General features: G+C 42.5%; 1 protein-coding gene across 1 annotated transcript; it reads left to right on the forward strand.

Moving 5' to 3' along the window:
- The first annotated feature begins 475 nt into the window (after window positions 1-475).
- On the forward strand, window positions 476-27,747 carry LOC110077818 (stimulated by retinoic acid gene 6 protein-like). Its single transcript, XM_020791319.3, has 18 exons — window positions 476-1,080; window positions 6,155-6,224; window positions 6,316-6,416; window positions 10,639-10,772; window positions 11,287-11,407; window positions 11,710-11,755; window positions 14,554-14,682; window positions 15,411-15,481; window positions 16,485-16,596; window positions 16,864-17,026; window positions 18,891-18,966; window positions 19,218-19,299; window positions 21,148-21,196; window positions 21,308-21,425; window positions 22,418-22,537; window positions 25,034-25,197; window positions 26,823-26,969; window positions 27,450-27,747. Exons 1-18 carry the CDS (start codon window positions 1,061-1,063, stop codon window positions 27,545-27,547), a joined length of 1,821 nt encoding a protein of 606 aa, XP_020646978.3. The 5' UTR covers window positions 476-1,060; the 3' UTR covers window positions 27,548-27,747.
- The last annotated feature ends 72 nt before the right edge of the window (window positions 27,748-27,819 follow it).

Raw genomic sequence — 27,819 nt, forward strand, 5'->3', positions numbered from 1 at the left:
AATTGGCGCCAGCAAGCTCAGAGAGGGCCTCAAAAGGGGTAATGAATATAGATGAATATGAACGAATAAAACCGAGGAAATATCCGTCAAGCCATATTCGTCCTGATTTAAAATTTTAGAAATACGGATCAATGAATATATAACAAATCAGCTAAAAACTGAAAAACTGATCCGTTTTTTATATTCGTCCCCATCTCAATTCAGAAGGCATGGAAAGGCAAGGGAAGTAATCTTAAAACTGCTGAGCTGAATGGGACCCTATGGATCATCAAGTTCAGCCCCCATCAAGGAGGCACAGGGGAGATTTGCCGGAGCCAGTAAAAAATCTTGCTACAGGGATGGGTGGTGGTGACTTTCTTGTCCCAAAACAGTTGCAGTAGAGCTGAAACTGATGACATCACCCTCATTGTAGGGTGTAAAGTTCTGCAAGAGGATTTCAGACACTAATTCAGCAATGCGGTATCGATGAGAGAGAAGTATAGCTTGACATCACAAACTCACAGGCTGACGTTGCAGCTGGTTGTGTATTACCAGATGACACCAGCACTTCAAGATAACTAAAAGGTGAGATGGAACCTTTGCAAATGGCCCATTTGCCAGCTGTCACTTTGTATTAAATACAGGACCCAACCCTTGTTTGACTCATCGAATTTTGCAGTTTGTACAGCCTTTGGGGCCTTCCAGTCTTAAATTTGCCCTCTTATTTAATCTGCTTTATCGCTGTTTAGAGAGGGCTTTTCGCTAATTGCGAGAATAGCATCTGTAAATGACCTGGATATCTCTCAGTCGATGGGTCGCAGAATCCTCTACGGTTTCTTTACGATCATGTGACCCAGGTGAATCTTTAACCAAATGTTTGCTTTCTGTTTGCTCTCTGGGAGCTGAGAAATGCCAGGCATTCGTCTTTGCAATCCTGAATTGTCAAGGGTAAAAGAAAGGCACCCACTAGAGACCTTCAGAGGGCAAATAGAGGACCCAAGATATCTCCAGCACGTCTACTGTTAGGGGCCCCTAGACCTGCATCCACTAAATTGGTACCGATCTTCTCAGGAGGGCCACAATGGCCTCCCTCCAGGTTTGGTAAGTTTGAGTAGCAAAGTTGCTATAACACCAATATTTCTTCCTTGTGCAGGGAGAGCGACTGGGTTTACAAACCTGGCTTTCTAATGATGCATGTATTACAATGTCTCAAGCAGAGGAAGGGTAGGATGATGTGCTTCAAAGCAGGCATGGTGTTCTTGCTTCCCAGCCGTATCTGCTTGGAGGGCAAAGACGTTTAGCAGGAAGTACTTGAGAGTTTTTCTTTCCAGGTATAAGCCTCATTAGGAGAAACAAGCACCTTGATGGTGAAGAATCAGTGGATTTAATCCACCTGTCTGCTCTAATGATTTTTGGTGACATTAAACTAATTTGAACTGTTTTTTTTTTTAAACAAAAAAAAATACAAAAATCTAAAATACTTACTGTACAGGCTAAACCACAGTGCACCCCATACCCACAGGACCCTTTGGAACAATATTTTTAATACAAACTTCCTTGACAAGTGCTAGAATATTAATAGCTAGATTTTGGAAAGACAAACATGATATTAAATTAGAAGGTTGGTATAATGAAGTATGGGACATTGCGTTAAATGATAAATTGACTACTGAACTTAAGATGAAAAGAAGGGAAATAAGTTCAAATATTTTTATGCTATTTGGGATAGATTTGTGGAATTTGTATTAATGAAAGGAAAGGGGGAAGCCTCTAAACAACAATCATTAACAATTTTGGAAAGGAAATTTGAACTAGTTTTAAACTATAGTGCCCACTCTATTTTATTTCAACAACACGGGTTAGAAAAATGTATGTGTGTCCCCCTTTAGAAAAAAAAAGATGCAGAGGGGAGATAAGATGTATCCTCCGTCTGTCTACACTGCCCCTGAGCTGGGTTAGGGCCACGCAGACCTGCACCAGAGGAAAGAAACCAGGGGAATTTAATCTGCATGCTACATATTGAATGTCATTTAGTTCCAAGATTCAGCCGTCAGGCAGATCAGCTCCTCTATTTGGAATGGGATGAGATGTTGTGATGGCTTTTGTCTTAGACAACAAAGTGCCCTGTTTCTCCCACTTCCCCAATGCCTCTGTCATGAGACCAGGTATCTCAATATACAGTACATTTGATTCAGGTATGAGAGATCCTGATTTGAATTAACTTTTAGTTTCTGGCAGGAACAGAAGGGAGAACGGGCTTCAAAGAGATCAGAGAAACTCCCCAGCTTGCTGCACCTTAATGGCCCATTCTCTGTGATGTGCTAATCCAGCTGAAACAGGCAAGGGAAGGAAGTGAGTTGGCTGCAGTTCACACCTTCTGGAAAACAATTGACACCTTGCAGATCAAAAAGTCCCAGGTTCTGATGCGTGTTCCTAAATTCACTTCTAACCATCTTTGATCCACGAAACAAAGTTTCCAGAGAGAGGCTAAGGGCAGAGAGTTAAGGAGAGAGAGGAGGAAGTTGAAGAGAGAGAGAGAGAGAGAGAGAGGAGGCATGCAAGCAAGCATGCCTTGAAGCAGAATACCTGGAGAATAAAATACTGTAAGATTCTTAGACCATTATGGACTTTGGTTCATGGCAGTTAGTTTATAGATTCATGTGCCTTGAATGTCTTGCCTGAATCATTGACCATAGGCCCCCCCCCCCATTTTTTAATGTAACTATTTCTGTTGTGTTTGCAACCAAAAATATCCCTGGCTTTGGCAGATGTAACCTTCTGTTTTATTCTGTTCATTTTACTTTTGTTCTCTTTTAATACAGTTTAGTTAGACCCCTTTGGTCTCGATGCTGTTGTTTTTTCCCCCCAGAGAACATCCAGGTTATCTAAATCTTATTTGTCTCATTGAGACTCATTAATTACTAGGATGCCTCTGATCATGTGAAGAGGGCTTTATGCCCTGATTAAATATGGAATTGCGGCAGCAAGACTACTAATGAAAAAATAAGCAATGAAGCCCAGTCTCTGGATCCTGAGTGGGCTAAATCCACAGACCTGGGTGCCTTCCAAGGTTTTCCCCCACCTTGGAGGCAAAGGGTGCTTGTCTTGGGAAGCCCCACTGGAAAGGGCTGAGAAGTGGGCTCTCTTCTTGTTACAGTCATCACTGAGGATTTTTTCCCCCTGTGCCTCGTGGTGCAGTGGTTAAACTGCTGTACAGAAGCCAAAACTGCTCACGACCCTGGGTTCAATCCCAGGTAGCCAGCTCAAGGTTTACTCAGCCTTCCATCCTTCTGAGGTCAGTAAATTGAGTATCCAACTTGCAGTGTGTGTGTGCACGTGCAGGGGGGCAAGGTGTAACCTGCATAATTAACTTATAACCCCCCCCGAGAGTGCTTTAAGCGCTATGGGGCAGTATATAAGCAGCACACTTTACTTTACTTTACTTTACTTTACTTTACTTTACTTTACTTTTCTTTCTTTCTTTCTTTCTTTCTTTCTTTCTTTCTTTCTTTCTTTCTTTCTTTGCAAGAGGAGTAAAAGATGTGGCTAAGGAGTTCTGCTTTTCTAAATCCTCTCCTGCCACACTGCTGCCTAGGTCTCTTTCCAAATCTTCACCCTGGCTTATTGGAGGATACAGAGGAACTCCCTTGTCCCCCCTTTTTTGTAATCCTGGAGCTGCAACATCTTCTGCTGGTTTGGGATATTCTCCAAATGCAGCAGAGTGTTACCTCTTTCAGTTGGGCAGTAGCGGTATTCCTTCATCCTCTTCCAATGATAAAATGAATTGGAAGTGGCACCGTTGTACAGAATGTTGAATTAAATCTTGAGTGAATATATTCCCACTAGCACTGCTGATAAGAGTAGCATTGTATTAGGACATTTGTCATCTCTTAAGGTCAAACAAAATATAAAGGAATTTGCATATTTCCTGCTATCAGCGTGTTTTCCCTGCACTTCCTGGGGATATGCCAAAGCTGAGTGCCTCAGCAGTAAGACTTACAAATTAAGCCCATGTTTACTTCTCAATGACCAATCACAAAACAAAGCCCTTTGGAATGCAAGATATGGAAATAAGAAAAAAAGTTTGTGCTGGATTAGGACAAACAGGTGTTTTTTACCACTCAGGGAAGTGCCATTTTAAAATGAGAATTTACCATCTTCTCTTGTTTCTTTCAGTTGTACTTTGCAGGTGTTTCATTATTGACACAAACAGGGTATATAAAATCATGAATGAATTAGAAAAGAGAAATATATACTAAAATAATTAACCACAGGGTCCTTTGAAAACAGAATATTATACAAGAGGAGGAAAGTTTGGATTTTATTTATTTATTTTATTTATTTAATTTATACCCCGCCCATCTAGACCAAAGCCTACTGGCTTGGGCATTAAACTGACAGTGCGACCTTCAGAACAACACTGTATTTGAGCTTAACCCATCTCTTAAAGTTATTTATAAGGCAGATTGAATGACCCCCATGGCCGACAGATTAATAACACTGCCCATTAATAAGAGTTCAGGAACATTATGGAATATTCTGTTTTCCATCTGTCACACCCAATGATTTTCAATATTTGATAGTTGGAGAACTCTGGCTGCACACCTATGAACATTTACTTCAAAACAGCCACAGCTGAGTAATTCTACTTTTATCAACAGTTAGGCAGTCAGCCATGTTAACAGCAAATATGGAATTGTACGAAGGAAGTACTTGATCTAAATATTCAACGTATATCACTGTATCTTCACAACAACCCTGTAAGGTAGATTAGACTGAGCAATTGTGATGACAGACCCCAAACTGCACCCCATGTGTTTTGTGGCCAAAAAGAGAATGGGATCCACGTTGGATGAACTGTCAAGGCCACACCTAAGGTAGATATCCCACGAAAGATCAGGTACAATCCTTTGGCATAACAGCATCCTGGACTTGGCCAGAAGATGGCTCAGAGCTTGGAAGTCACTGTTTACAGGTAGCAAGTTGCTGCTCATGAATACTCTCTACCACCACCAGATTAAAGTAAAATTGCATTATGTTATAACTACAACTTTATTGCTGTGCAACCTGGACTCCTATGCCTCCATTTAAAAAAAAAAAATCTGCTATTTAAAATTATATATATATTTAACTAGTCTCCCTTTTTGAGTCTTGGAATAGTAAGTTTAACTCAATGACTTTGTAAAGAAACTTTCTAAGTTTCTAAAGCTGCCTTGTGTTCACTAATATTGACTCGGACCTCTGATCCTTCTGTTGCCTGTTAGAGTCCACAGTGACTAGTAGTGGCGCTCCAGAGTTTCAGGTGGAAGCTGAACCCTTCGTAGCTGAACCCTGGAGGAGCTACTAGAGATCCAACTGGGGGAAACTCTGCATCTGAAGTAGATGCTTAACTGCTGAATGGCAGGAGTTCCACTAATGTGATGGGCTTGGGGACACTGAAAGCTGTTCCTGACATAGCATTTGTTCTCTCATATGTGCTTAATTCTGTACTGATATTATCAGCATTTTCCCTGTCGTCCACAGAACGTTCCTCTTTTCGTGGTTAGTATAGTGACATTTTTCTGGGACGTTTTGAGGGATTTCCCCCCCTTCCTGCAAGGTATTTTATTTTAATCTCACTTTGATCCAGAGGGTGGAGTTTGGTGCTTTGGTACTATACATTTTGAGTTTATTTCTGTAGTCAAAGCCTCCTGGTTGGAAGCTTTTGATTCGCTTTCAGTTAGCTGCCCCTGTTAACTTTAGTACAGAAGATCTAGTAGGGAAGCGAATTTCTAATATATGTTCCAAAGGAGTCCAAAGATTTCCTCAAGAGAAGCAGTTTTCAGATGTGGCTTTTAAAAGTGCAAAGTTAACATGAATCCTAGGAACTCCTGTGCTCCTACACCATCAACCAGGACTAACTGGGAGTTTTTGGCCCACCTGGAAGAGTCCTGATACAAGGACCCCGTTTGTGTTTCTAATATACACTTTTGTGTTTTCCCTTCTTCATTCATCTCACCGACTCAATAAAATTAAATGGAGGATTTGTTTTCTAGCAGAAAGCGTGTAACAAACAAAAGAATTCCCCAGAGTTTCTGCCACAAATTCAGAAAAACTGGAATCTTGGTGAAACTTCCTCTTAAACCTGTGTCTGCTTTTGTGTATGTGTGTGTGTGTTTGTTTGTTTTTTGAGTAGGCAGGCACGAAATGAGACCTGCGGTTCCATCGACCTGGGACTTTTTCTGCATTATTCGCTTATTCCATCAGTAAGTAGACTCGTGTAATTGATGGCTTTATGCCGTGGCTGGAAGGATGGCTTGACACACCTGCATTCATGACTTCTCTTCCATTTTGTAGTTTGCCATAATTGTGGTGCTGTCCTGTCTCGAAAGAAGAGCCAGGAGAAGTCCAGTGGATGAAAAATGGCCCCTTCTCAACAGACGATGTGGGATCGTGGTGTGAGTATCTTGGGAGCCATTTTGCTGTAGCACCTGGACCTTTGGCCTTTAATGTATAGCAGTAGGCTTTACGCTGGAGAGATCACAATGTAGGAGTCTTGGCAGAGGACTGGTTTAAATGAGGCAGATCCTAGCAAAAAGCTCCTTCTCAAATCGTATATAGTAGTGCCTCAAATTACGACCATAATCCGTTCCAGAAGATGGGCATAACTCGAAATGGTTGTAAGTTGAATGTGATTAATCTGTTCTGGCCAAACCTCCCCCCCCCCATAAAATAAAAATAAAACACTGCAAGCCCATAGGAACATTCTGGGGCTGCAAAAAAAAAAACCCCACAAAAACCTAAAATAAACAGAGTAAGTCCCACGCTGGGACTGCAAAAAACAATCACCTAAAAACAAACAACACAGTACAGAAACATAACCCCCCCAGCCCAAGACCACCCTGCAAAACCTACCCAGAACAGTTTTTAAAAAGCAAAAAGCAGCATCTTACTTTAGCAGGCTTCCTTCGGCGCTGCCTCTGGGAGCTGGGATTGGGGCCCCTCTGCCCCTGCACTGAGGCGAGGTGATGAGTGCCAAGGCCTGACATGGCCACCCTGGCGAGCAGCTGCTGGAGCCACTGCCGGTGCCAGAGCAGGAGGCGGTGTCTGGCACCCCTGGTGGGTGAGCCACCTGCTGCTCAGGCACCCAGCAGCAGCAGCATTGACACTCCTCGCCGCCCTCCACGGGGCTGATGCTGCCGCTGATGCTGGGTCCCTAAGCAGCAGGTGGCTCACCTGCCTTTTTTTGGTTGTTACTTGAAGCTCTGGCCACAAGTCGAAGCAAAATTTTGCGGCTGGCGTTGGTCGTAACTCGAAATGGTTGTAAGTCGGGATGGTTGTAAGTCAAGGCACCACTGTATCGGGAAATATTTTTCACATGCATGTACAGTCTCAGTCCTGGAATAAAGTGGAGTGTAGCATTCATCCTTTGTTAGGTAAAAAAACAATGTATTATTCATGTTCTATGTTAATGTGTTTGAGAGGCATGATCACTGCAAATGGTGACAGCAGCCATGAAATTAAAAGACACCTGCTTCTTGGGAGGAAAGTGATAACAAACCTAGACAGCATCTTAAAAAGCAGAGACCTCATCTTGCCAACAAAAGTCCACATAGTCAAAGCTATGGTTTTTCCAGTAGTGATGTATGGAAGTGAGAGCTGGACCATAAAGAAAGCTGACCGCCGAAGAATTGATGCTTTTGAATTGTGATGCTGGAGGAGACTCTTGAGAGTCCCCTGGACTGCAAAGAGAACAAGCCTATCTATTTTGAAGGAAATCAAGCCTGAGTGCTCACCGGAAGGACAGATTCTGCAGCTGAGGCTCCAATACTTTTACCATCTCATGAGAAGAGAATACTTCCTGGAAAAAACTCTGATGTTGGGAAAGTGTGATGGCAAGAGGAGAAGGGGACGACAGAGGACGACATGGTTGGACAGTGTCACTGAAGCTACCAACATGAATTTGACCAAACTCGGGGAGGCAGTGGAAAACAGGAGGGCCTGGCGTGCTCTGGTCCATGGAGTCATGAAAAGTCGGACATGCCTTAACGACTAAATAACAATAACAACAAAGTCAGAGACAAAAATCGTAAAACTCTACTAGAAGCAGGTGAACAGGTGGATTACATTAATGAGTCCAGAAACCCCAGGTTTTCTAAGGTAAAATTTCACAGGCAAAACTGGGACAACAATAAGAGACCCTTCAATAAAAATTACCTCAGAAACACATCAGGGAAAGAAGGCCAGAGTAGCACCTTGCCTGAGTTGTCAGGGCCTAGCCCGCTGAAGAGAGTGAACCCTGAGGAAAAGTTTAATAGGTCTCCTCAGAGTGAGTGAAAAACTTTTAGACAGTGTTATAACTGTGGAGAGTTCGGGCATTATCAGTCAAATTGTGCTAAAAGCAAGAATAAAAAAAGAAAAAAGATGATAGACCAAAAAGTTTTACTGCTTGAAACCTGTAGAGGCCACTGAAGGAAGTTGTAACAATGGTTCTGTCTCCATGGCAACTAGCACGACAGAAAATTCTGATCTGCCACTAGCCCAAGTCGTTCAGTGTTTTCTTGTAAAGACAGAAGATATTTTAGTACAGAACCCTGTTGAGAGGATTCTTATTAATGAGAAGTCTTATGTGGGAGTTGTTGATACCTGTTCCAACATAACCCTGTGTCAATCTGAAGTGGTTCCTAATGAACAAATACTTCCAAACCAAACTGTTACAATCAAGGGAGTGACTTTACCTATGAACTATAGAGATTGGGTCAGAATTTGGGATATGGCAATTTCTGATCAAATTCCAGCACCTTGTTTAATTGGGCTAGATCTCACTAAGCATGTGCAGAGTGCTTTTAGAGTAACATGTTCCCTGGGAGAGCAATTAACAATCCCTGAGGGAAGAATGGAATCCCTAATCTCTGAATCAAACAAGGGATGCCCCAGGTTAGAGAAGAACCCTGAGGTAGCAGAAATGGCTGATAAGGTTATCTTGAAACCCCCTAATGGTGCTTCCTGTATTGGTGAACAGAAGGAAGATAGTACTTTAAATGATTGTCTTACAAAAGCTAGAGAGAATCCCATTCCACTGACCCCTGAACACCCAGAGTGGTCTATAACTGATAGAGACCTGACGTATGGAGAGGATTTAAACTTGATAGAGCATGTTAAGAGTGCTTTTGTATTTACACGCTTACAAGGGGGCCAGAAATCACCCACTGCAGTAGAAATGGATACTGTAGCAGAGGGAAGCCTGGAAGGAGAAAGTTCCCTGGATAGTCAGCTTATTAGCTGTAGATGGCAACGGGAGTGTGCAAGATTTGGACTTTGTAATTCACAGCATAAAAGGGACTCAGAGTATGGATGCTGGTATCTTGCCTCAAAGGCCAAATGTCTAATGGGGGAAGAAACCTGAATGGATTATGGAGTAACCGTTTAATTATCTATATAAAATTTTCATGAATATGTTATATTTCTGTAGGATTGTAATATTAAATGTTGTAAGTATAAATTAAAAGGTAAAGTATGTAATGGAACTGTATTGGAATGTTTGGAGTGAAAAGATCTTGTCTGTGATATTTAATATAGAAGATTAATATTGATGCTTGGTGAAACTGAAGGAATATGCTTATGAATTATCCTAGAAACCATTTGTAATCAATAAACCTGTTCTGTTAAAAAGTCAGTACTGAATGGACCTTTGTCTTTCCTGAGTAAAGTACGTTGATAAGGAGATCAACTGGTGGCAGCGTATCAAGAGGTGTTTTGGTTTGCCTTTGTGAGCTCCGTGTTTTGGGAGACAAACAGGGGCCATGAGGGCGGACTCCACATGGAGCCACATAACATAGGAGCCAATGGCAACCAGATGCCTACGTGGGGCTTACAGGCAAGGCTTCTGAAGACATTGGCCACACAGGCACTGTTGCAAAAGACAGTAGAGGTTTGCATATGATTTGCCTGTGTTGGTTTGATTGCATAAGAATTATTATTTGCTATTAGGAATCTGGAGTGTTCTTAGTAGTAAGTCTTTCCGCTGCTGCACCCACCTTATTTTTGCCCTGATCATGCCACACTTGCATCATATCATATGCTGAGTGGCATGAAAAGAGCAGGTTGAGTTTAGTTAAGCTGTTTTCCAATTGCAACAAATCACTCTGAACTCAGAGTGGAGCTTTATTATTGGGTTGTCCAGCTATAACTGCTTTTTGCTCCCTTGTGGAGTTACATGTCTGGTCCCTACTCAGTCTCCCACTCACTCATGGGCCAGACTTAGACAAGGTGGCTACAAACCTATCCTCAAACTACGGTCTGGAGACGACTTCCTTATTTTTATGCAAGAACCCAACTAAGCACCATTATGAGCCGCACTGTTGTCTTCAGATTCTAGTTAGGTTGATGCCCTCAGATGTTGAGTGCTCATACACAGCTAATGGGTTGCTGTAGAAATAGAGAATCAGTAGAAATAGAGAATCATTAAAGTGGAAGAGCCTTCCAAAGTTATCTAGTCCAACCTTCTGCCACTGTATGAAATTTACCCAGATTGTACCCTTGATGAGTTCCTCACTTCCTGATGTGGTCTTACTTAACTGTCAAAGAGTCCTTCCCATAAGGGCAGTCTTAAAATTTAATTGAAACCCCCCCCCTTTCTTTTCTTTTGAATTTGTTAACATTGACTGTTTTTGTTTATAGACCCTTGGATTTTGCAGGGGCATTCAAAAATCGGTGGTCGCTGGGTTTTGCCTTTGGGGCTACCGCCAACAAAGTCATGATTCTGTTTTCAGAAGGCTACACTCCACTGCAAGTGGTGCCCAAATGGATGCAAGGTAAAACTCTCCTTGATAAAAAGTTATGTCTAGCCCATCCAGCAGCTCTGATCAAGCCCTAGATGAACAGAATGGTGGGCACAAAGAGTTGAAAGGGTAGCCACCTGCCAACCTGGAGGGGAGAGGTTGAAATTGTTTCTCAGCCTCATAAAATGAACCCTCTTTCAATGGTGAAGGAGCGTTTAAGCATGTTTTCCCCTCTAAAGTGAAGACGTATTTGCCAAAGTTGATGCAGGTTTCTGATCCTGCTTCTTTCACCTTTTACTTTTGCTTCTCATTTGTCCTTTGCAAATTTTAACTATTTCATCTGTCGTTTCTTTTTACCTTCTCACAATAGTTGCCCATTTTCTTTCTACTGAAATTTTTTTTGCAAGCATTCATAACACCCTTAAACCAAAGCATGTTGTGCTCCACCTTTGACTTGTGAACCTTCCTGACACCATCCCTTTCTGTATTTCTACCTTCAGTGCCTTCTCACTGGGGATTTCAAGACCCACCTTCTGTTTTCTTACAGCCATTGTGCTCCTCATTGGTGCCCTGGAAGTGGGACTCTCCTCCTACCCTTTCTTCGCTTGTCTTTCGACACACTCCCAGATTGCAGGACCTGCATTGGGATTCCTTTACACAGGAACATGGTGAGCAGTCCGAAACATTGGTTTGAGTAGCACCCATTTGAATGATAGGCATTTGATGAGACTGGAGGTGGGTGTGAGCAGATGACAAGAACCAAAGATAGAGTGGCTTCACTTATTGGCTACAGATAAAATATTGAAATGTTTCCAAGTCTGTATTACTATTGGTGCTGGTGAGCTCCTGTAGGACATGGATGAAACCCTCAAGCTGGAGCTGATGGGACTCCAACTGTAGAGCTGAAGGGTGTTGTGACTCAGACTTGTAATACTGAACCATTAAATTCTATTTGTTGTTGTTGTTATAGGTTTGTGATCATGAACATACACATCATACTATGCCCACATGGACAAGTGAGTGTGTGCCCGTGCAGTCATGCCAAAAGGTTTGATGTCGCATATATTTATCAAGCAGAGATAGACTTTTCCTGGAGCTCAGCCTAGCGTCTGGTTCAACCCTCAACCTATGAGTGTACGTGTGGAGGCTTCCTGCGTTGTTTGGTGGGGCGATGGCCACCTCCAGGGATAGCATTTTCAGAATTAAAGGACTTCTACTCCCATGACCCCCCGGCCAAATTGTGGGAAAGAAAGTCCTCAAGCTAGCAGGTCAGTATAGGCTCATCAGATGGACGAAGATGGGGGCGGGGTGAGTGAAATCTCACCTCTGCAGTTCTTCTCCACCCATTGTCAGTCCTTAATAGCAGTCTCTGTGGTGGGCGTGGTCCTGACATTTCTGGTATCCTTTGTCTTTCAAATGAAGGAACATGGCCGATTATAGTCCTGAGCCGCTGCCCCTCCTGTGCTGGGCTGTTCTCCTGTTTAGTGGCTGGTCGGTTTCTCCAATGTAGAGCTCCCAACACTCCTCTTGGCATTGGAGCCTATACACTATATTGCTCCTTTTGTGTTTTGCTGTCCGGTCTTTTGGGTGGACGAGTCTCTGCCTTAGTGTGTTTGTGGGTTTGAAGTACATGGGTATGTGGTGTTTACCAAAAATCTTTTTGAACTTTTCGGACACACTCATCATGGAAGGAATGACCAGGTTCTTCCATCAGCTCTGGATCTCGGGCTGTTCCATTGTCCTGCTGGGTTGGGATATTGCCTTGTTAAAGGCCCATTTTGGAGATCCACAGGCCTTGAGGGCTGTCTTCAGACGGCCATCTTCCTTCTTGTCTTCTATGGAGGTTGGGATGTTTCTCGCTCTGCGGTTTAATATCCTGATGACTGCTAGTTTGTGTTGCAATGGGTGATGAGAGTCAAGCCGCAGGCATTGATCAGTGTGTGTAGGTTTTCTGTATTTCTGTTCCTAAGCTGCTGTTGGATCCAATGATGACTACACAGTCCAGGAAAGCTAGCCAGTTGTCTTTGGTATCTTCCCTGGTGAATTTGATGTTTGGATCCTCTGCCTTTATGTAGTCTGTGAAGACCTGTACTTCCTGAATCTTGATCTTCACCCAGGTGTCATCCACAGACCTGTACCAATGGGTCAGAGTCGTCCCCTGGAAGGTGTTTAGTGCCTTCTTTTCCACTTTTTCAATGTATAAGTTGGCAACCATGGGTGACACCAGGGAACCCATAGCATAGCCATGTTTCTGTCTGTAAAAGACCCCTCTGTAGGTGAAGTAACTGGTGCTCGGAGAGAGGTCCAGGAGAAGGCATATCTAGTCCGTGCTTCTAGTGGAGAGGGTGTTGTTTTCTTCCAGTCACCTTTTTACAGTTGTTAGGGCTATGACAACGCTGGTGTCACAGTTGTTAGGGCTGTGACAACACTGGTGAAGAGGGATGTGACATCAAAGGATACCATGGTTTCATCAGTATTCAGTTTCATTTCCCCGACCTTGGACACAAACTCCTCTGAGTTGTGAATGTGGTGGTTCGAGTGTCCAACCAATGGGGCTAAGATGGCGCACAGGTATTTAGCAATGTTACTGAGTTTGTGCTGCTGCTGCTCGGTCTAAGGGGGGGGGCTCCTTCCTTATGCATCTGAGGAAGTCCATAAAGGCAGGGGGGGCCTCTCCAGAATATAACCGGCCGTAGGTCACCCTACGGAAGCCTTTGAGGGCCTTGGGATTGGGAAGCGGAGAATGGGATTGGGAAGCGGAGAATGTCCCAAATTGCCACTACTGGGTCCAGTTCAGATATGAAAGACTCTCCCCCTCTGTCCTGAAACCCCCAATGGCTTCCCCAGGTCAAATGGCATCCTCGGGGAGCCGGGGAGCCTGTGGCAGAGAAGTACAAAACTGTTCATTTGTGATAAACGGTTGCTGCTGATGGAGCTGCACCAAAAGGATTTTGGTCTGCAATTTGTTTTTTAACATACCTTTCTATGGATTCCTCTATAGCTTTTTAGATGATTTTGTTTTCAGCTACCTTGAGTCCTAGTGGTGAGCGAACAGTGGGATATCAATCAAATCAAATAATATAAATAAGATTTACAAGATGGAAGATGAAAAGTCATATCTTGTTCTCCTGGGAGGCTTAGAGAGGGTAAAAGTTCCACTGTAACGGCCCCTTTATAACTTCTCATTTGGCCAGAGCTTTTAGCCTAGCAAAGTACAGTGGTGCCTCACTTAACGACGATAATCTGTTCCAGGAAAATCGCCGTTAAGTGAAAACATCGTAAAGTGAAAATAAAAACCCTGTTGAAACTCACTGAAACCCATTCAGTGCATTCCAATGGGGTAAAAACTCACCGTCCAGCAAAGATCCTCCATATGGCAGCCATTTTCGCTGCCTGTATAGTGAGGAATCTGTCCCTAAACACAGTGGGGAGCCATTTTAATCACTCGGTGGCCATTTTGAAACCACCAATCAGCTGTTCAAAAAATGTCATTTTGCGAAGAATCGGTTCCTGAAGCAGGGAACCAATCATCGCAAAGCGAAATTCCCCCATTCAGACCATCGTTTTGCGATCACAATTGGGATCGCAAAAAGATCGCCGTTAAGCAGTTTCGTCGTAATGCGGGGCAATTGTAAAGCAAGGCACCACTGTAATGTACATTCAGTCCTTCCCTGAATACTGCTGGGGGGCGAGCAGGAAAGAGTGAGCCAGCTTCTGCTGATTGACAAGCAATGAGGCGCTGGGTGTGGGGAATAACTCACAGTCTGTCATGGCATCAGGAGGCAACCCCTTTGATCTGATTTCCTTTGCACAGGTTGCAGGACCCTATGAGAAGATAATTTTTTACTGGCCCTCCTTGTTCTGCCAGGTCTTCTTGCTGGGCAAGTTTGCTTATAAGTTTGTGAATGCCTCATGGGTCCAACTCCAGATGGGTCATCTCAAGGTGAGTATTCAGGGCGAATAGCCCATGTCTTTTCCACTCCTCTTTATGAAACCCCCCCCCCTCCCATTGCATTTTTTGCATTCACTCCTTTTGTATAACATACTTAAGGCTGAAGGAAGATTCTATGCTTATACTTTGAGATTTATGGCTTGCCTTAACATAAACAATGGGTCACCTCTCAGGGTTCAACCCCCAGGTTTCCCTTTGTGCTTTTGTACTGCTTTATTTTTTTATCTTCCATGAGAGAGAGAGAGAGAGAGAGAGAGAGAGAGAGAGAGAGAAAGCCTAGAATAACACTAAAACCGTTCAAGGAAAAGAAGGTGGGCTGAGCTGATCATGACATAGACACTAGCCAGTAAGCGCTCATCATTGCTGACATTTCCACCCAAACAAAGAAACTTTCAGAATTCTAGGATGACTTCACTTTTGCCCTGGGTACCTTTGTAGATCTCTTGAAAGGCAGGTATCAGAAAGGTTCTTCAAGTGTGATAATTTTGGAAACAACTTTTTATCTTTTCCTGGAGATGTATGTACTGAATCCAAATTCTGCATTCATTGTATTTCTATGATGTTTGCTTAGCTGCTTGACCAACATCATGGTAGTCTCATAGACTGATCTCCAAGATGTCTGTTGTCCAGAAGACTCACCCTTTCCCACATTTATTGAGTCTGCCAGGTGAGAAGTGTGATCTCTGGAATAATAAGTAGCTCCTTCCCTTTTCCTGCAGGAGGAGTCCTCTTTCCTGGAGGCACATCAGGCCCAGTATGTCCAGCAACTGATGAGGAAGGCTCAGCTTCAGTGAGGACTCTATTACTTCAGGGTGGGATGGGGCATTTTCCATTTCAATCGTGAAAAAAAAATTCCCACTGCAGAATCTTCTTTGTGGCACACAATACAGTCCAACTACCTAGTTGTTAAGTATCTGTGTTGCAGATGCCTGCATCTCTGACGAGCATGTGTGGAAACAAATGCACAGAGACCTCTGGGTAGTGTGGGTGGCATATAAATTGAATAAATAAATAAATAAATAAAAGTGCCAGCATCCTGTTAACCTGCCATCTAGTCCTTCCCCTTTCCATTGGTTTGAGATGCATTTTGTAACAAAGGAACCATTTAATAAGCTGGGAATAAGATCTCAGTGAAAACAATAGGATTTATTTCTGAACAAATATGTATATAATTGTGCTGTCCATATTCTGTCAAATGTTTTAGAAGCAATGGTTATAACAAGTTTATTATCTAGTTCATTGTGGGGAGGGCATGTTGATACAAAGCACATGAATGTTGTACATAGTAGGTGGAGAAAGGGTAACTAGCGTGGTGCAGTGGATAGAGTGACGGACTAGGACTCTGGAGACCAAGGTTCAAATCCCCACTTGGCCATGAAAATGCATTGGGTATGTGTATAATTGGTAAAACCATTCCTTAAACGCATCACTTGCTTTCAAAGCCCTATGGGGTCACTATATGTTAGTTCCAACCTGATGGCGTGTAACTAAATAGGGAAAGGAAACAGAGTGCAGGCAGTGGTTCTTAATTCCTGACCATCTGGATGTTTAGGTCAGAGCCAAACATTGCCAATGGGTAGGGATTCTGGAAGCTGCAAATTCAAAATTCTGGAGGGCCAGTGAACTACTGAGGTGGGCAACAGCTTGTGATGTGAGCAAGAGTCTCTTATATCTATGTTTTGATCTGGGAAAACCTGGAGCACCAAATTCTTTTACCATAGAAAAGATGTGGTTATGGATAATATCCAATGTGTGAGTCTAGCTGTTGTTCATATGTTCTCCTTTATCAACAGGCAGCCTCAGAAATCCTGGTTTCAGCAGAAAGTATATGAATGGGACCCTTACTTTCATTTCCCCAGCAGAATGATCATCACAGCTATGCTTGCCCTAATATGCCTCTACATGGTAAGCCAAGGACCTGAGTGCCTCCCCCCCCCCAATTCATGAATAGAGAGACATTTAAGAGTGTTGAAGTTGAGAATTCAGGAAACTGTGTTCAAATCCACACTTGACCCAGAACATTCATGAAGAGTGTCAATGGCAAACCATTTCCTGCTCATTTCCCATATCTCGAAAACCCTGTTAGGATCACCATAAGTCAGAAGCTCCTTGATGGTGCATAACACAACTTTCCCGTGTGACATCTTTCTCTGTTATCCTTTTGTTTTCCAGTTTGTTGTGACTGAGTATCATGTTTACAAGCTTGTTTTGCATGAATTGAAGAATGTGCAGATGTTTCTTGAGGAATTTACTACTTCCATCAATGTATCCAGTAACACATCAGAAGCTGTTGCAGGCATCCAGAGCTTCACAGAATTCATTCATGTCACAGAAGGTACGATGGTATCTCTTTCACACACCAAATCTGTGATTTACTGCAAGTGTGAGCACTGACCACACCAAGTGGTGTGGGTGGTTAATTTGAGCAACATCGCCTTTGTTCCTCACAATTCCCAGTTGTTCAGAGTTCTTGCAGCTGCATTTATAATTAAAATTATATAAAAAATCAAGAATGGCTATAATGGACCTTCTATTTAAATATGTATCTCTTCCTTCCACTGGTATTGTTTTGGTGTCCACACAGACAGTGTGAGACTAAGGGCATTTCCAGATGGGGAGCTCCTCATAACAGCAGTGAGAAGGTAATGATTGGAATCTAATTTAAAAATTAAGTCAGCTTAACCCCATCAGCATAAATGTCATCTGTGAATCGCTACCGGTTCAAAAGCCAGTTGAAGGTGTTTGCTGTTGAGCGCTGAGCTATGTGACTCAATGTGTAACTCCAAGGGTCTGTCCTGACTTCTTATCTTGTGGCAATTCACAGCTGAGATCTATATCAATAACAGTCACACTGACCAGCATAACTAACAAGATTCTGGCCTTCTTGGAGTTACAGTTATGCAGTTTGCTAGTGGCACAACAGAATTTAGGGTGCTTGTGAGACAAGTGGTTTGCAAAGAGCTTCAGAAGAGCCTCCTCAGTTGAAGGAATGGGCCTTACGATGGCTAAATGCTGTTCAGTGCAAGTAAATGTAAAGTGATGCACATTAGGGCAAATGAAATGAAATAAAATAAAATATTTAAAAATGCCTATCCTCACATATTTATGAATGGGGTCAGAGCAGGCAGTAGCTGCTACCAAAAAAAGAGCAGATTTTGTGACGGGGAACCATCAGGACAAGAATTTAAAATAAAACTGCCCATATCATGGTGTCCTCACATGAAAGATGAGCAACCATCGTAGCCTTCCAGGTTGTCGGAGGGCAGCCCCCATGATCCTTCATGACTGGCTGTGCTAGATAAGACTGATGGGAGCTGACATCCAAGAAGACTTCTAGAGTAGCTCTAGAGTTGCTGCTTTGTACGAATCTGTGGTGGAACCACATTTGGAATATTGTGTTTAACACTGGTCACCATCATCAGATTGATGGCTTTCGGAGGGAATTGGCCAGGTTAATTTAATATTTATTTATTTACTTAAAATATTTGATCCCGGCTTTCTCCCCAAAAGGACCCAAGGCGGCTTACATCATTAAAACAGTATTTAAATGCTATAAATAGTAAGTATGCATGTATCACTTATTCATGAATTATTATTACAGGTTAGTGAAGAAGAAAGTGATCAACAACTACTGTTCATGTTTGTGCTCTTGCCCCATGTTCAGTATCTGTTTTTCTACTGTATGAGCCAATGCCTGAACTAACCAGACCCTTGGGCTGTCCAGCACGACTTGCATTTTGCTGTTCTCAGCTTTGCAATGGCCACAACTGCTGGATAGCTCAGTGGTTTAGGTGTCTGACTGCAGAACCAGAGGTTGGAAGTTTGATTCCACCCCGTGCCTCTTTGACAGGGGCTGGACTTGATGATTCAGAGGATCCCGTCCAGCTCTGCAATACAAAAGTTATTATTTTTTTATTAATCCAGTATTGTTCTAGCTGATATGGAGGCTTCTGGGATCCTATGGGCTTACTGTGACTGGACCTAAATTTTTCTGGTGGTGCCCTCTGTCCCACCAGTGTTCCCTAGGATTCTGACCTTTGTTTAACAAGGGGAAAAAGCACACATACACACGAAATTGTCCTGAGGCTTACAGGTAGACTTGTATTTTCCATACCTGTGAAGATAAGCTAGCTGTGAAAGTTTTTTTTTTTTTGCCTGGGTTGGGGTGCAGAAAGGCTCACATCTTGCTTGTCTCACAGGTGTCTGGATGTTCACCACCTTCAGCGCCTGCTTGATGTGTGTCAGCTATGTGTTCCATATCTTAGCCTGCTACAGGTAAGGACATGTTTTGTACCTGTATTTGTGAGAATCCATACCTGTGCTGGAGCAAGGTGTAGCAGGAGGGACTACATATCTCTGGCCTGCCTGGACACCTTTTTGTTGACATGCCAGTCTTCCTAGTCCAATCTCAGGCCTCAGTTTAAGAGCGTTAATGTCTGCAATACATGGTGTAGAAGTTTGCATTGTTTGTTGTTGTTTAAGAATGTTGAAATTTTCTGACTCAGACTTTTACTTCCTTTTTCTAGAAAACACATGAAGAGGCTGTGGGCAGGACAGAAGCAATTCCTTCCTCTGGCCTTTGGAAAAATTTCATCTTCTCTCTGTGTGGTGAGTTTCCATTTCTCTGATCAGTTCCCTTTGAATATCAAATCTGTGTCCAAACATATTTCTTTAAATCCTCCCTGACCTATATAAATATAGCCTTTATATGACCTATTTGGCTGCTTTTTGCCCTTTTTCCTGTGTGACCCAGATGAGCACTGTCAGTAATTTGTGTTTCTTATTTTCTTCTGTGCCGTGGGGTCACAGGGCTGTGTGAAGAACGTATGTGTGCTTGTGTGCAAAATTTTAAATCAGTAAAAACATTGATTGCTAAACAGGGCTACAAATTAAAGAGTCATTTGTATGATATGTTGCTGTAGTAGGAAAGGAAAAGGACAACACTGATCATTGCAATGGGCAGTTTGCTTGCACAACTTTATTTCAATGTCATTATAGTGATTGATTGATTGATTGATTGATTGCTCAAAGTGTGGGTGGATAACCAACTTAGAGTTGTTTGATTGCCTGAAATCCTTAATTAGTGCCTGATTCCATGTGGCAGGAGTGGAGAATCATGACCCTCATGTGACTGGACTACAAATTCCATCATCCTTGCCCACTGATGGCAGCTGGAATGCATCAACAGTGCATGGGCAAGGAAAACTGGGGGCTACATTATATTAAAGGGTGACTGGCTATAAATTTAAAAAAAAAATAGCTTATGCCTGTCAGGATGACAGTGTAGCAAGATGCCCTGGGCTCTGCTATCAACAACGGGAGAGTCACAACATTATCAAGAGTGGAGAGCATATTCTGCCCTCTTTGCAACCACATCCCAAAATGTAGAGGTTTACTTTCATGCCAGGAATGAACAATAACTATTACTCATAGGGGAGAAAACAAAGGAACAATTTCAAGCGCACAGCTGACTAATGATTGAACCCCATTGGGTGACCTTACGTCCTGCAAAGAGCAAGCTTTTCTCCTGCCTGCCTAAGTTCATGTTGGGGCCAGGCTTTTGGTCACACTGGGGTGTGAAGTAGAATGTCAATTGCTGAATTCTATGTATACGCTTCCAAATGTTTGTCTTTTCATCACTGCTCAGCATTGTTATTAAGGATGACAATAAAAAGGGATTTGATCCACTGCCAAATTTCCATTAGAAATGCAGGTCAGGTTATGACTATAGAACAGAATTGCAGAATAATGGAGTTTGGAAGGGGGCTTCATGGCCATTGAGTTCAACCCCCTGCTCAATGCAGGAATCCAAGTTAAAATATACAGTATCTGACAGACAGTTGCCTAATTTTCTCTTGAATGCCTCTGGCACTTGAAAGCTCCTCTCAAGGTAATTGGTTCCATTGTTGTACTGCTCTAACAGTTCGCAAGTTTTTCCTGATGTTCAGTGTAAATCTGGCTTTCTGTGACTTGAGCCCATTATTACATGTTCAATCTGGAATGATCAAGAACAGAACCTTCCCTTCCTCTGTATGACTTTCTTTTAAGTACTGTATTTGAAAAGTGCTATCACATCTCCTGTCAGTCTTCTTTTCTCAAAGCTGAATATGCCAGTCCATAGATCATTCCTCTTGCCCTCCTCTGAACTTGCTCCAGTTTGTTGGCATTCTTCTTAAAGAGCGATGTCCAAAACTTAACACAGTATTCAAGATGAGGTCTAGCTTGGGCTGAATAGAGGTGGGGGGGTAAGTACCTCATGGGATTTAGAGACTATACTTCTGTTAATGCAGCCTGAAATAACATTTTCTTCTTTTTTCCTTTTTTTACAGTTCCAAGATCCTTCTTGAATGTAGTATTGCTGAGACAATATATGACTATGTTCTTCTCTTCCTTAGCATAGATTGGGAAAAGATAATGAACTATTGTAATTTAATTTTTTCTTTAAAATATTAACAGGCATCAATAGCAAGATACTCTGGTTGGCAAATTGCATTCATCTTGTGGGGTACGTGAAGTTCTATGTTGTGGGAAAGGATTTTGCCTTATTTATTTGGCTTGCTCTTTTATTTCCCTTTGTGCTTTATTTCCTTTTGTCCATTTGTGCTTTCTTTTTCAGGATACCTGATCCTCCACATAGTACAGTGCCTCTTTGGAATCTTGTTCATGTACAGTTTTGTTTTGCCGATCAAGCACGGTGAGGGGATAGAAGTGGTTAAAAGTTTGGGAACTGGAATGTAAGTGCCCTTCATTTTAGTGCAGCTAATATGCTAAGGCTGACTAACTGAGGCTAACCTATGAACCAGGAAGTTATTCAGTCTTGCATTTACTAAATTGTCTTGGGCACAGGAGAAGGACAATGTGGTATGTTGTACGGTCTTCCACTCTGCCCCATTGAGGCATTGCTCAAATCTCTGTTTGGAGAATACCAATATCTCTTATGCAGAATGTGAATATTATGTTTTTGTGTTTTATGTTGCATTACTCATCACTTCTTAACAGCCAGGATGTATATTCTGTATCTTCTTGTGGTGTTCCACTGGTGCAATGACAATGATGACACCAGAAGCTGCAGATTGACACTAATTAAAGAGTTTCCTTTTTGATTCTGGGGTGTACACAATTTTGTCTCATTGCATGTGAGTCTTGTGCACTCTGAAATAAAAAAATTGAACTCTTTAATTAGAGGAAAATTGCCCTGCCAGTCATGTCACTCCCACTATGCTACTAGAGTTCCACAAGATGATACTGGCCATTTTATAATTGCTTCAGGGTGTGGGTCCACAGTGAAAGAAATGCACATTCCCTGGCTGTGAAGTCATACCAGGGAATTTGGGTCTGTTTGATTTAAGCAGACACTTAAATTGAACTGCTTGCAGCAGTATAGAGGGCTCTGTTTTTTTAAAAAAATTATGAATTGACAATGAGCTTTTCCTGTATGGTGTAGTGGATGGAGGGTTGGACCAGGACTCAGAAGATCCAACAGGAATCTCTATTCAACCATGAAAACTCACAGGATGAGTGGCAAAAATAAAACTACTCCTTGAACTTCTCATTGGTCCTGAAAAAACCCTATTAAGGTTGCTGTTAAGTCAAGAGACCTGAGAATAACATATATGCTCTTTCTGTGAATTCTTTCTGACTGGAAATAAATCTTCACATTCAGTTCCCTGTGGTTTTATAATACCCTTTTAAAACTAAAACATTTGTTTCCTTTTTCTTCTCTTAGCCTCACAGTTGCCATTGTCGTGGGACTTATGGTGACGCAGATCACGACTGCGAGGAGCTTCTTCCTTCAGCCGAAAATTCTACCAAGTGACAAGGAAAAGCCTTTGGCCCTTGATAACAGGTCAGTGGTAGGAGGTTGCTTTGCCAACTGTTACTCTTGGTAAGGGCCCCTTCCCAGGAGAAGACGGTCTCAACACTGGGCCTTTGTGTGGTGGAGGGAAAAAATGGCCGGGGTTGATCTATTTCTGCTTTTCTTACAGTTGTTAAAGGCACTAGAGTTGTGCTAGAAAGAAATTTTGGTATTTCTATTAGGGAGAAACTCAATTTTTGGTCAGCTGCATCATAAGATTTCTATTCTAGTGGAAGCTCTGATTGATGGAGGGTTGTCAGTCAAAATGGCAGCCTTCACATAGGCTGGACTTGATGATCCATAGGCTCCTTTCCAGCTCTGCAGTTCTAAGATGATGATGATGATTCTTCCTGCTTCTATAACATTGAAGTCTACTTACTGATGGTGCAATGTCTTCATGTTCTGCATGCTTCCTTGAAGACCCACAACCTGATGACACCATGATATAGACAGAACTGAAAGGTGATGCAGGACTTGTAATGTGTGTTGCTTGGACATGTATTTAATCCAGGGGTGGGCAACACATGACCCGCAGGATGTGTGTGTGCAGGCCCACATCTTTCGCTGTTAATTTTTTAAGAAAGAAAGAAAAGATGGACTGAAGTAAGCGAAGGGAGGGAGGGAGGGAGGGGGCAGTTTCGGCATGCTGGAACCCTCCAACATATCTATTCCCCATAAGTTTATTTTTATCACTAGAGAGTACAATTTGTCTTTTTCCAGTAAAAACAAAAGCATGGAAAGTATTACAGGTGGGTTAAGGGTGTGGGAGATGTTGCAGCCTTCCAAGTTCCATGAATGGGAGTGTGTGACTTCTGGAATTTTGGAGATCGTTCATCCTGAATTAGACACATCCTTCCAAACCAAAATCTCTGTAAACCTCAAACGGGGCAAATCCCAGTTGTTCTTGATATCAGAATGACTTGCAACAAGAAAACTAATTTTTACGCACATTTTCTTGGCATGTGCTTTCCATGTTGCCCCTAAGGGACCAACGCACTGCAGGAGCAAAGCTGCATGCATGCTGGGGGCCTTCCAAAAACAGCCCTGACCTCAGCTCATACTGGCTGTGATCCCTTTGCATTCCTCAGGCAGAGGAAAGCTGGAGACAAAGGGCCTCTACAGAAGAGGAGCTGCTCCCCAGGACAAGCTGTGCCCAGAACTACAAACTATTGAAACAGAGAGGAGAAGGTTACTTGAGGAATTAATGTTCTTTATATCCTGAGGAGAAAGACCCTGGCCAGATGACTGACAAGAAGACCGTACTCCAAATGTTTAGGTTAAACCCTATTTGTGTAACATTTTGTGCTTTCATTCATAAGACAACAAAAGACAAAGGCATCAAGAGGCCACTTTCGTTCTTCCTCATTCACTCAATACTCACAAGACAGAACTCTTCCCTGATGGGCAATCTGTCCTTCAGTAACAGCAATGGGAGCAACGTTGCCACGCTGTTCGAAGCCCACCATCTCTTCCTGGGTCATCCTTCTTGTAGGCATCTTCCTTGTGGGCTGTGCCCATGGTCTGAACCTGGGGGGACACAGGCAAGCAGGGGGCAGACCCTGATTTTCCTGGGCAGGTACAGTCTGTGGTTGCCATGCAGGAATGCTTCTAGAACATGCACAGTTTGTCCACTTGACCACAGTTTCAGTTCGAGTCAGCCTGCTACCCTTTTCTTGTCTGGACAACTGGTTACATCCAGTCTTCTTTCCTTTTCCCTATTGCCCTATGAAGTCCTAAATGGTCTGGGACCAAAGACCATATATTCCATTATGAGCTGGCTTGGGTGTTATGATCACCAGGGGAGGCCTTTCTCTTGGTCTCACCACCTTCACAGGTGCACTTCGTGGGGACATGGGACAGAGCCTTCTCTGTTGCTGCTCCCAGACTTTGGAATTCCCTCCCACAGGAGGAAAGACTGGCTCCATCTTTGCTATCCTTCTGCATGCAGGCAAAGACTTTCTCTTCAGAAAAGCCTTCCCTCAGTAACTAGCCATCTGTGTGTAGTTTTTAGATTGTTATGCATTACTGCTTTGACTAGATTTTTAGTACCACTTATGTTTTCAATTTTGGGGTTTTCCATTTCTTAGACTGACTTTTTATCCTTTTTAATATTCATATATTTATTGTACTTAATATTGCCTTTTAATGATGTAAGATGCGTCTTTATACCCGTTGTTTCCAGCTTTAAATATTGTATCTTGATGATGTAAACCACTGTTGCATATTCATTATTTTCAACTTTATTGTCTTTCAATGTTGCAAGCTGCCTTTGGTCCTTTACAAGGAGAAAGGTGGAGTAAAAATATTTTACAACCGACCGACTGACCGACCGACCGACCGACTGACCGACCAACCAACCAACCAACCAACCAGAAACATTTTCATTCAGATGACAACAACAATACCACTTGTTCTCATCATCTGTTGACTCCCATATGCCACCACAAAAGTCTCCTATGATGATGTTTTGTTTTGCTTTGTTTTCAGGAAGGCATTCCATAATTTCAATTACTTCTTGTTCTTCTATAATGTGCTGCTGGGCCTGAGTGCCTGCCTGTTTCGGTTGCTGGGCAGTGTCTTTGTGGGAACCTGGCTGATTGCACGGATAGACAGGACCATCATGCCCAAAGGCTATGAAAACGCAGACAGAGGTAAGGTCTATAGCCAGGTCTATCGAGTCCTCTGGCCCAGACCTAACAACCAAGTGAACAAACCCACCTATAAAGAAGAGAGCCAGCTAAGGCTGCATGTTTTCAACAGCTTAATTTGGGCTGGAGGATATTTTATCACTCATTCATTCATTCTATTTAAACCCTGCCTTTTTTGTCAATAAAGGTGACCTACAAATTATTACCTTTATAAATGTTGTCAGTTAAAAATACAATAGATTAAAAAATTAAGAAACAGTTAAGCAGATAACATAAAAACAGTTGAAAACAAGTTAAAAGGATAATAGGTGGAAAGTTCCCTATTTATTTTAAAAAAATCAGACTCAATATATATGAGGTACCTATATCTGGTTTTAGAGATTGATCATGTTGCCTTGAGAGCAGCTTTACTTCCTTCCTTTTTTGCAAGGAAAAGGAAAATATTCTTTCTCTCCCCCTCTTCCTGCTCCTTGGGGCTTCCAGAAAAGAAAATTTGCGCTTGGGAGCACATACAGCCCAGGGACCACATAATTCACATTCTGGCTTAAAACATGATTTATGACTGAGGGGTAGCAATTGGTCTGAAACATAAGATGCATCCTAAGATCTACTTGTGGCTGGTCCAAGACATTTTGCTGCCTGAAGCGAAGGACAGAATCGTGTGTTTCTTCCAGCCTGCCTGACAGAGGGAAGAGAAGCAGACTGGCACTTAACTTTTGCTTCAGGATTCTTTAATGTTCATGAACTATATGGGACACAAGCTATTTTGGGAAACAAGAACATGTGCCAGGCACAGCTCTGTCCATAAATCAGAGGAGCATGGCTGAGTGAAAATTCAGAAAATGGGAGGGAGACCAGAAAAATTTCTTCCCCCCAATTTTCCCTGCAAAAAGGAGGCAGAGGTTTCCTCCCTAATTTTTCCAATTTTTTCCTCCTTCAAATCTTCTCATATCTAGTTGTACGTATGTTTAAGTTCTGGGCTTTTCCTAGGTGTCTGGGGCAAAGGAGACTGTGGTAAGAGCAGGCTAGACTCTGGACTGGCCTTTGTGTGCATCTAGGACGACTCTCTTGTGTCCTTTTGTTCTTGGATTCTCTTGAGTCATTCAGTGAATCTGAATAGTGAGAGGGACAAAAAAGGAAAACATTCTCTCATGCTTCACAGGGGGAACGGCCCTTCCCAGAGGGAGTGATGGCTTTAAAAGTGCCCTAGGCAAATAGAGCTGCCAGTGGCCATGAGCAAGGCTGAAGTAAATACACTTGCAAGAAGTTGTTTCTTGACACCTCGCTGGGGAAAAAGAAAGTCTTTTAATGTAAAATGCAAACTTTCCCCCCCACAAAGAATGCTTCTGTAGATTTTTCACAAAAAAAGAGAGGCAAAAAATGCACCCACAGTCTTCTAATGTTGCCCAAAGTGGAGGAGAGTTTTTTAAAAATGTAATTCTCACCCAGGAAAATGAAATGACAAAGATACGGTATATATCCTTAGCTGTGAGTAATGGCTATGCTATCCCCAGAATAAGAAGCAAATTTGAACCCAGGTCGCACCATTGTGTTCTAAAAACTAAAACAAGTGAGGTTTCTGAAGAAATGCAGCCTGCTTCCCTGAATGTATTATATTTTCACTGCAGGATTTAGAACATGGATTGGGATGCTCTTTATGGACCACTATCACACAAATCCCACCCTTGTGTGCTTTTGCCATGTTCTTGTGGTTGCAGCCAGAGGAGGACTGCAGCAAAAAGCCACCGGCTTCCGTAACTTCAGCAATGCAGCAGGTAGGCCCTAGTGCTGGTTGACAGATGTATATACAGTATAAGGGTAAACACATGGGAGAGATTGACATTTGTCAACAGTTCTTAAACGTTTTAAGGTCTTAGTAGGAAACATTAGAAAATTCTGGCATTGACTGGAACCTCTCAACGTTAGGTAAGCCATTTTGGTGAACGCTAACAATGCTTTCTCCCTTTTTTGCCCTGTGTTGGTAGAAGATATTTACCTGGAAATATTCTATCTCTTAAATACCCATGTTAGGAAAATGTATTGCATCATGACATATGCTGTTGAGGAGCATGGGGGCAGGAACAGTGGTGGAGTTTCCCTCATTTCATACCTGGAGACAGACATTACTGGGTTGTGTTCAGTGGCTTCTTGTAGGTGGTCGTCTGTGCCAGTCCCTGCTTGTATCATGGAGAGGACTTTGAACTACGCTAAAGGTCATAGTGAACATTAAACTCTGGTTCTTTGTTTTCTTTCAGATTACAGGATATCCAGCAAAGCCAGGACAAGATGGCTGCTGTTATATACTCTTCTAAATAACCCTAGCCTCTCGAGCCTCAGGAAACCGAAATCATAACTGCTTTATGGAAGCGAATGATTTTGCCTAATTCTGCAGACACACTGGAGCCACGAAGAAAGCTCCTTGCACCTGCATTAGACTACTCTTTGCATTGTACTATGTAACACAGCCATTAGTTCATCAGGATCAGTCCACTCTGGATGGCAGTGGCTCTTTCTATCTGCATTTCTGGATTTCTATTAAAAAACAAAAGAAAAGACATTTCCATGAATGGAGGAATATACAAATAGCTACGATTGAGGGTTGTTGGGGGTGAGTCCTGCTGTCTC

The sequence above is a fragment of the Pogona vitticeps genome, chromosome 2 (genome assembly GCF_051106095.1).
Source record: "Pogona vitticeps strain Pit_001003342236 chromosome 2, PviZW2.1, whole genome shotgun sequence".
Taxonomy (NCBI): Eukaryota; Metazoa; Chordata; class Lepidosauria; order Squamata; family Agamidae; genus Pogona; species Pogona vitticeps.

What these genes read in the sequence shown, in the direction of transcription:
- LOC110077818 (XM_020791319.3), top strand. Translation starts at nt 1,061, where the DNA reads ATGGCCTCCCTCCAGGTTTG. An exon ending in GGTGCCCAAATGGATGCAAG is followed by an intron (nt 10,773 to 11,286) that starts GTAAAACTCTCC and finishes GTTTTCTTACAG; the next exon opens with CCATTGTGCTCCTCATTGGT. An exon ending in CATATCTTAGCCTGCTACAG is followed by an intron (nt 18,967 to 19,217) that starts GTAAGGACATGT and finishes TCCTTTTTCTAG; the next exon opens with AAAACACATGAAGAGGCTGT.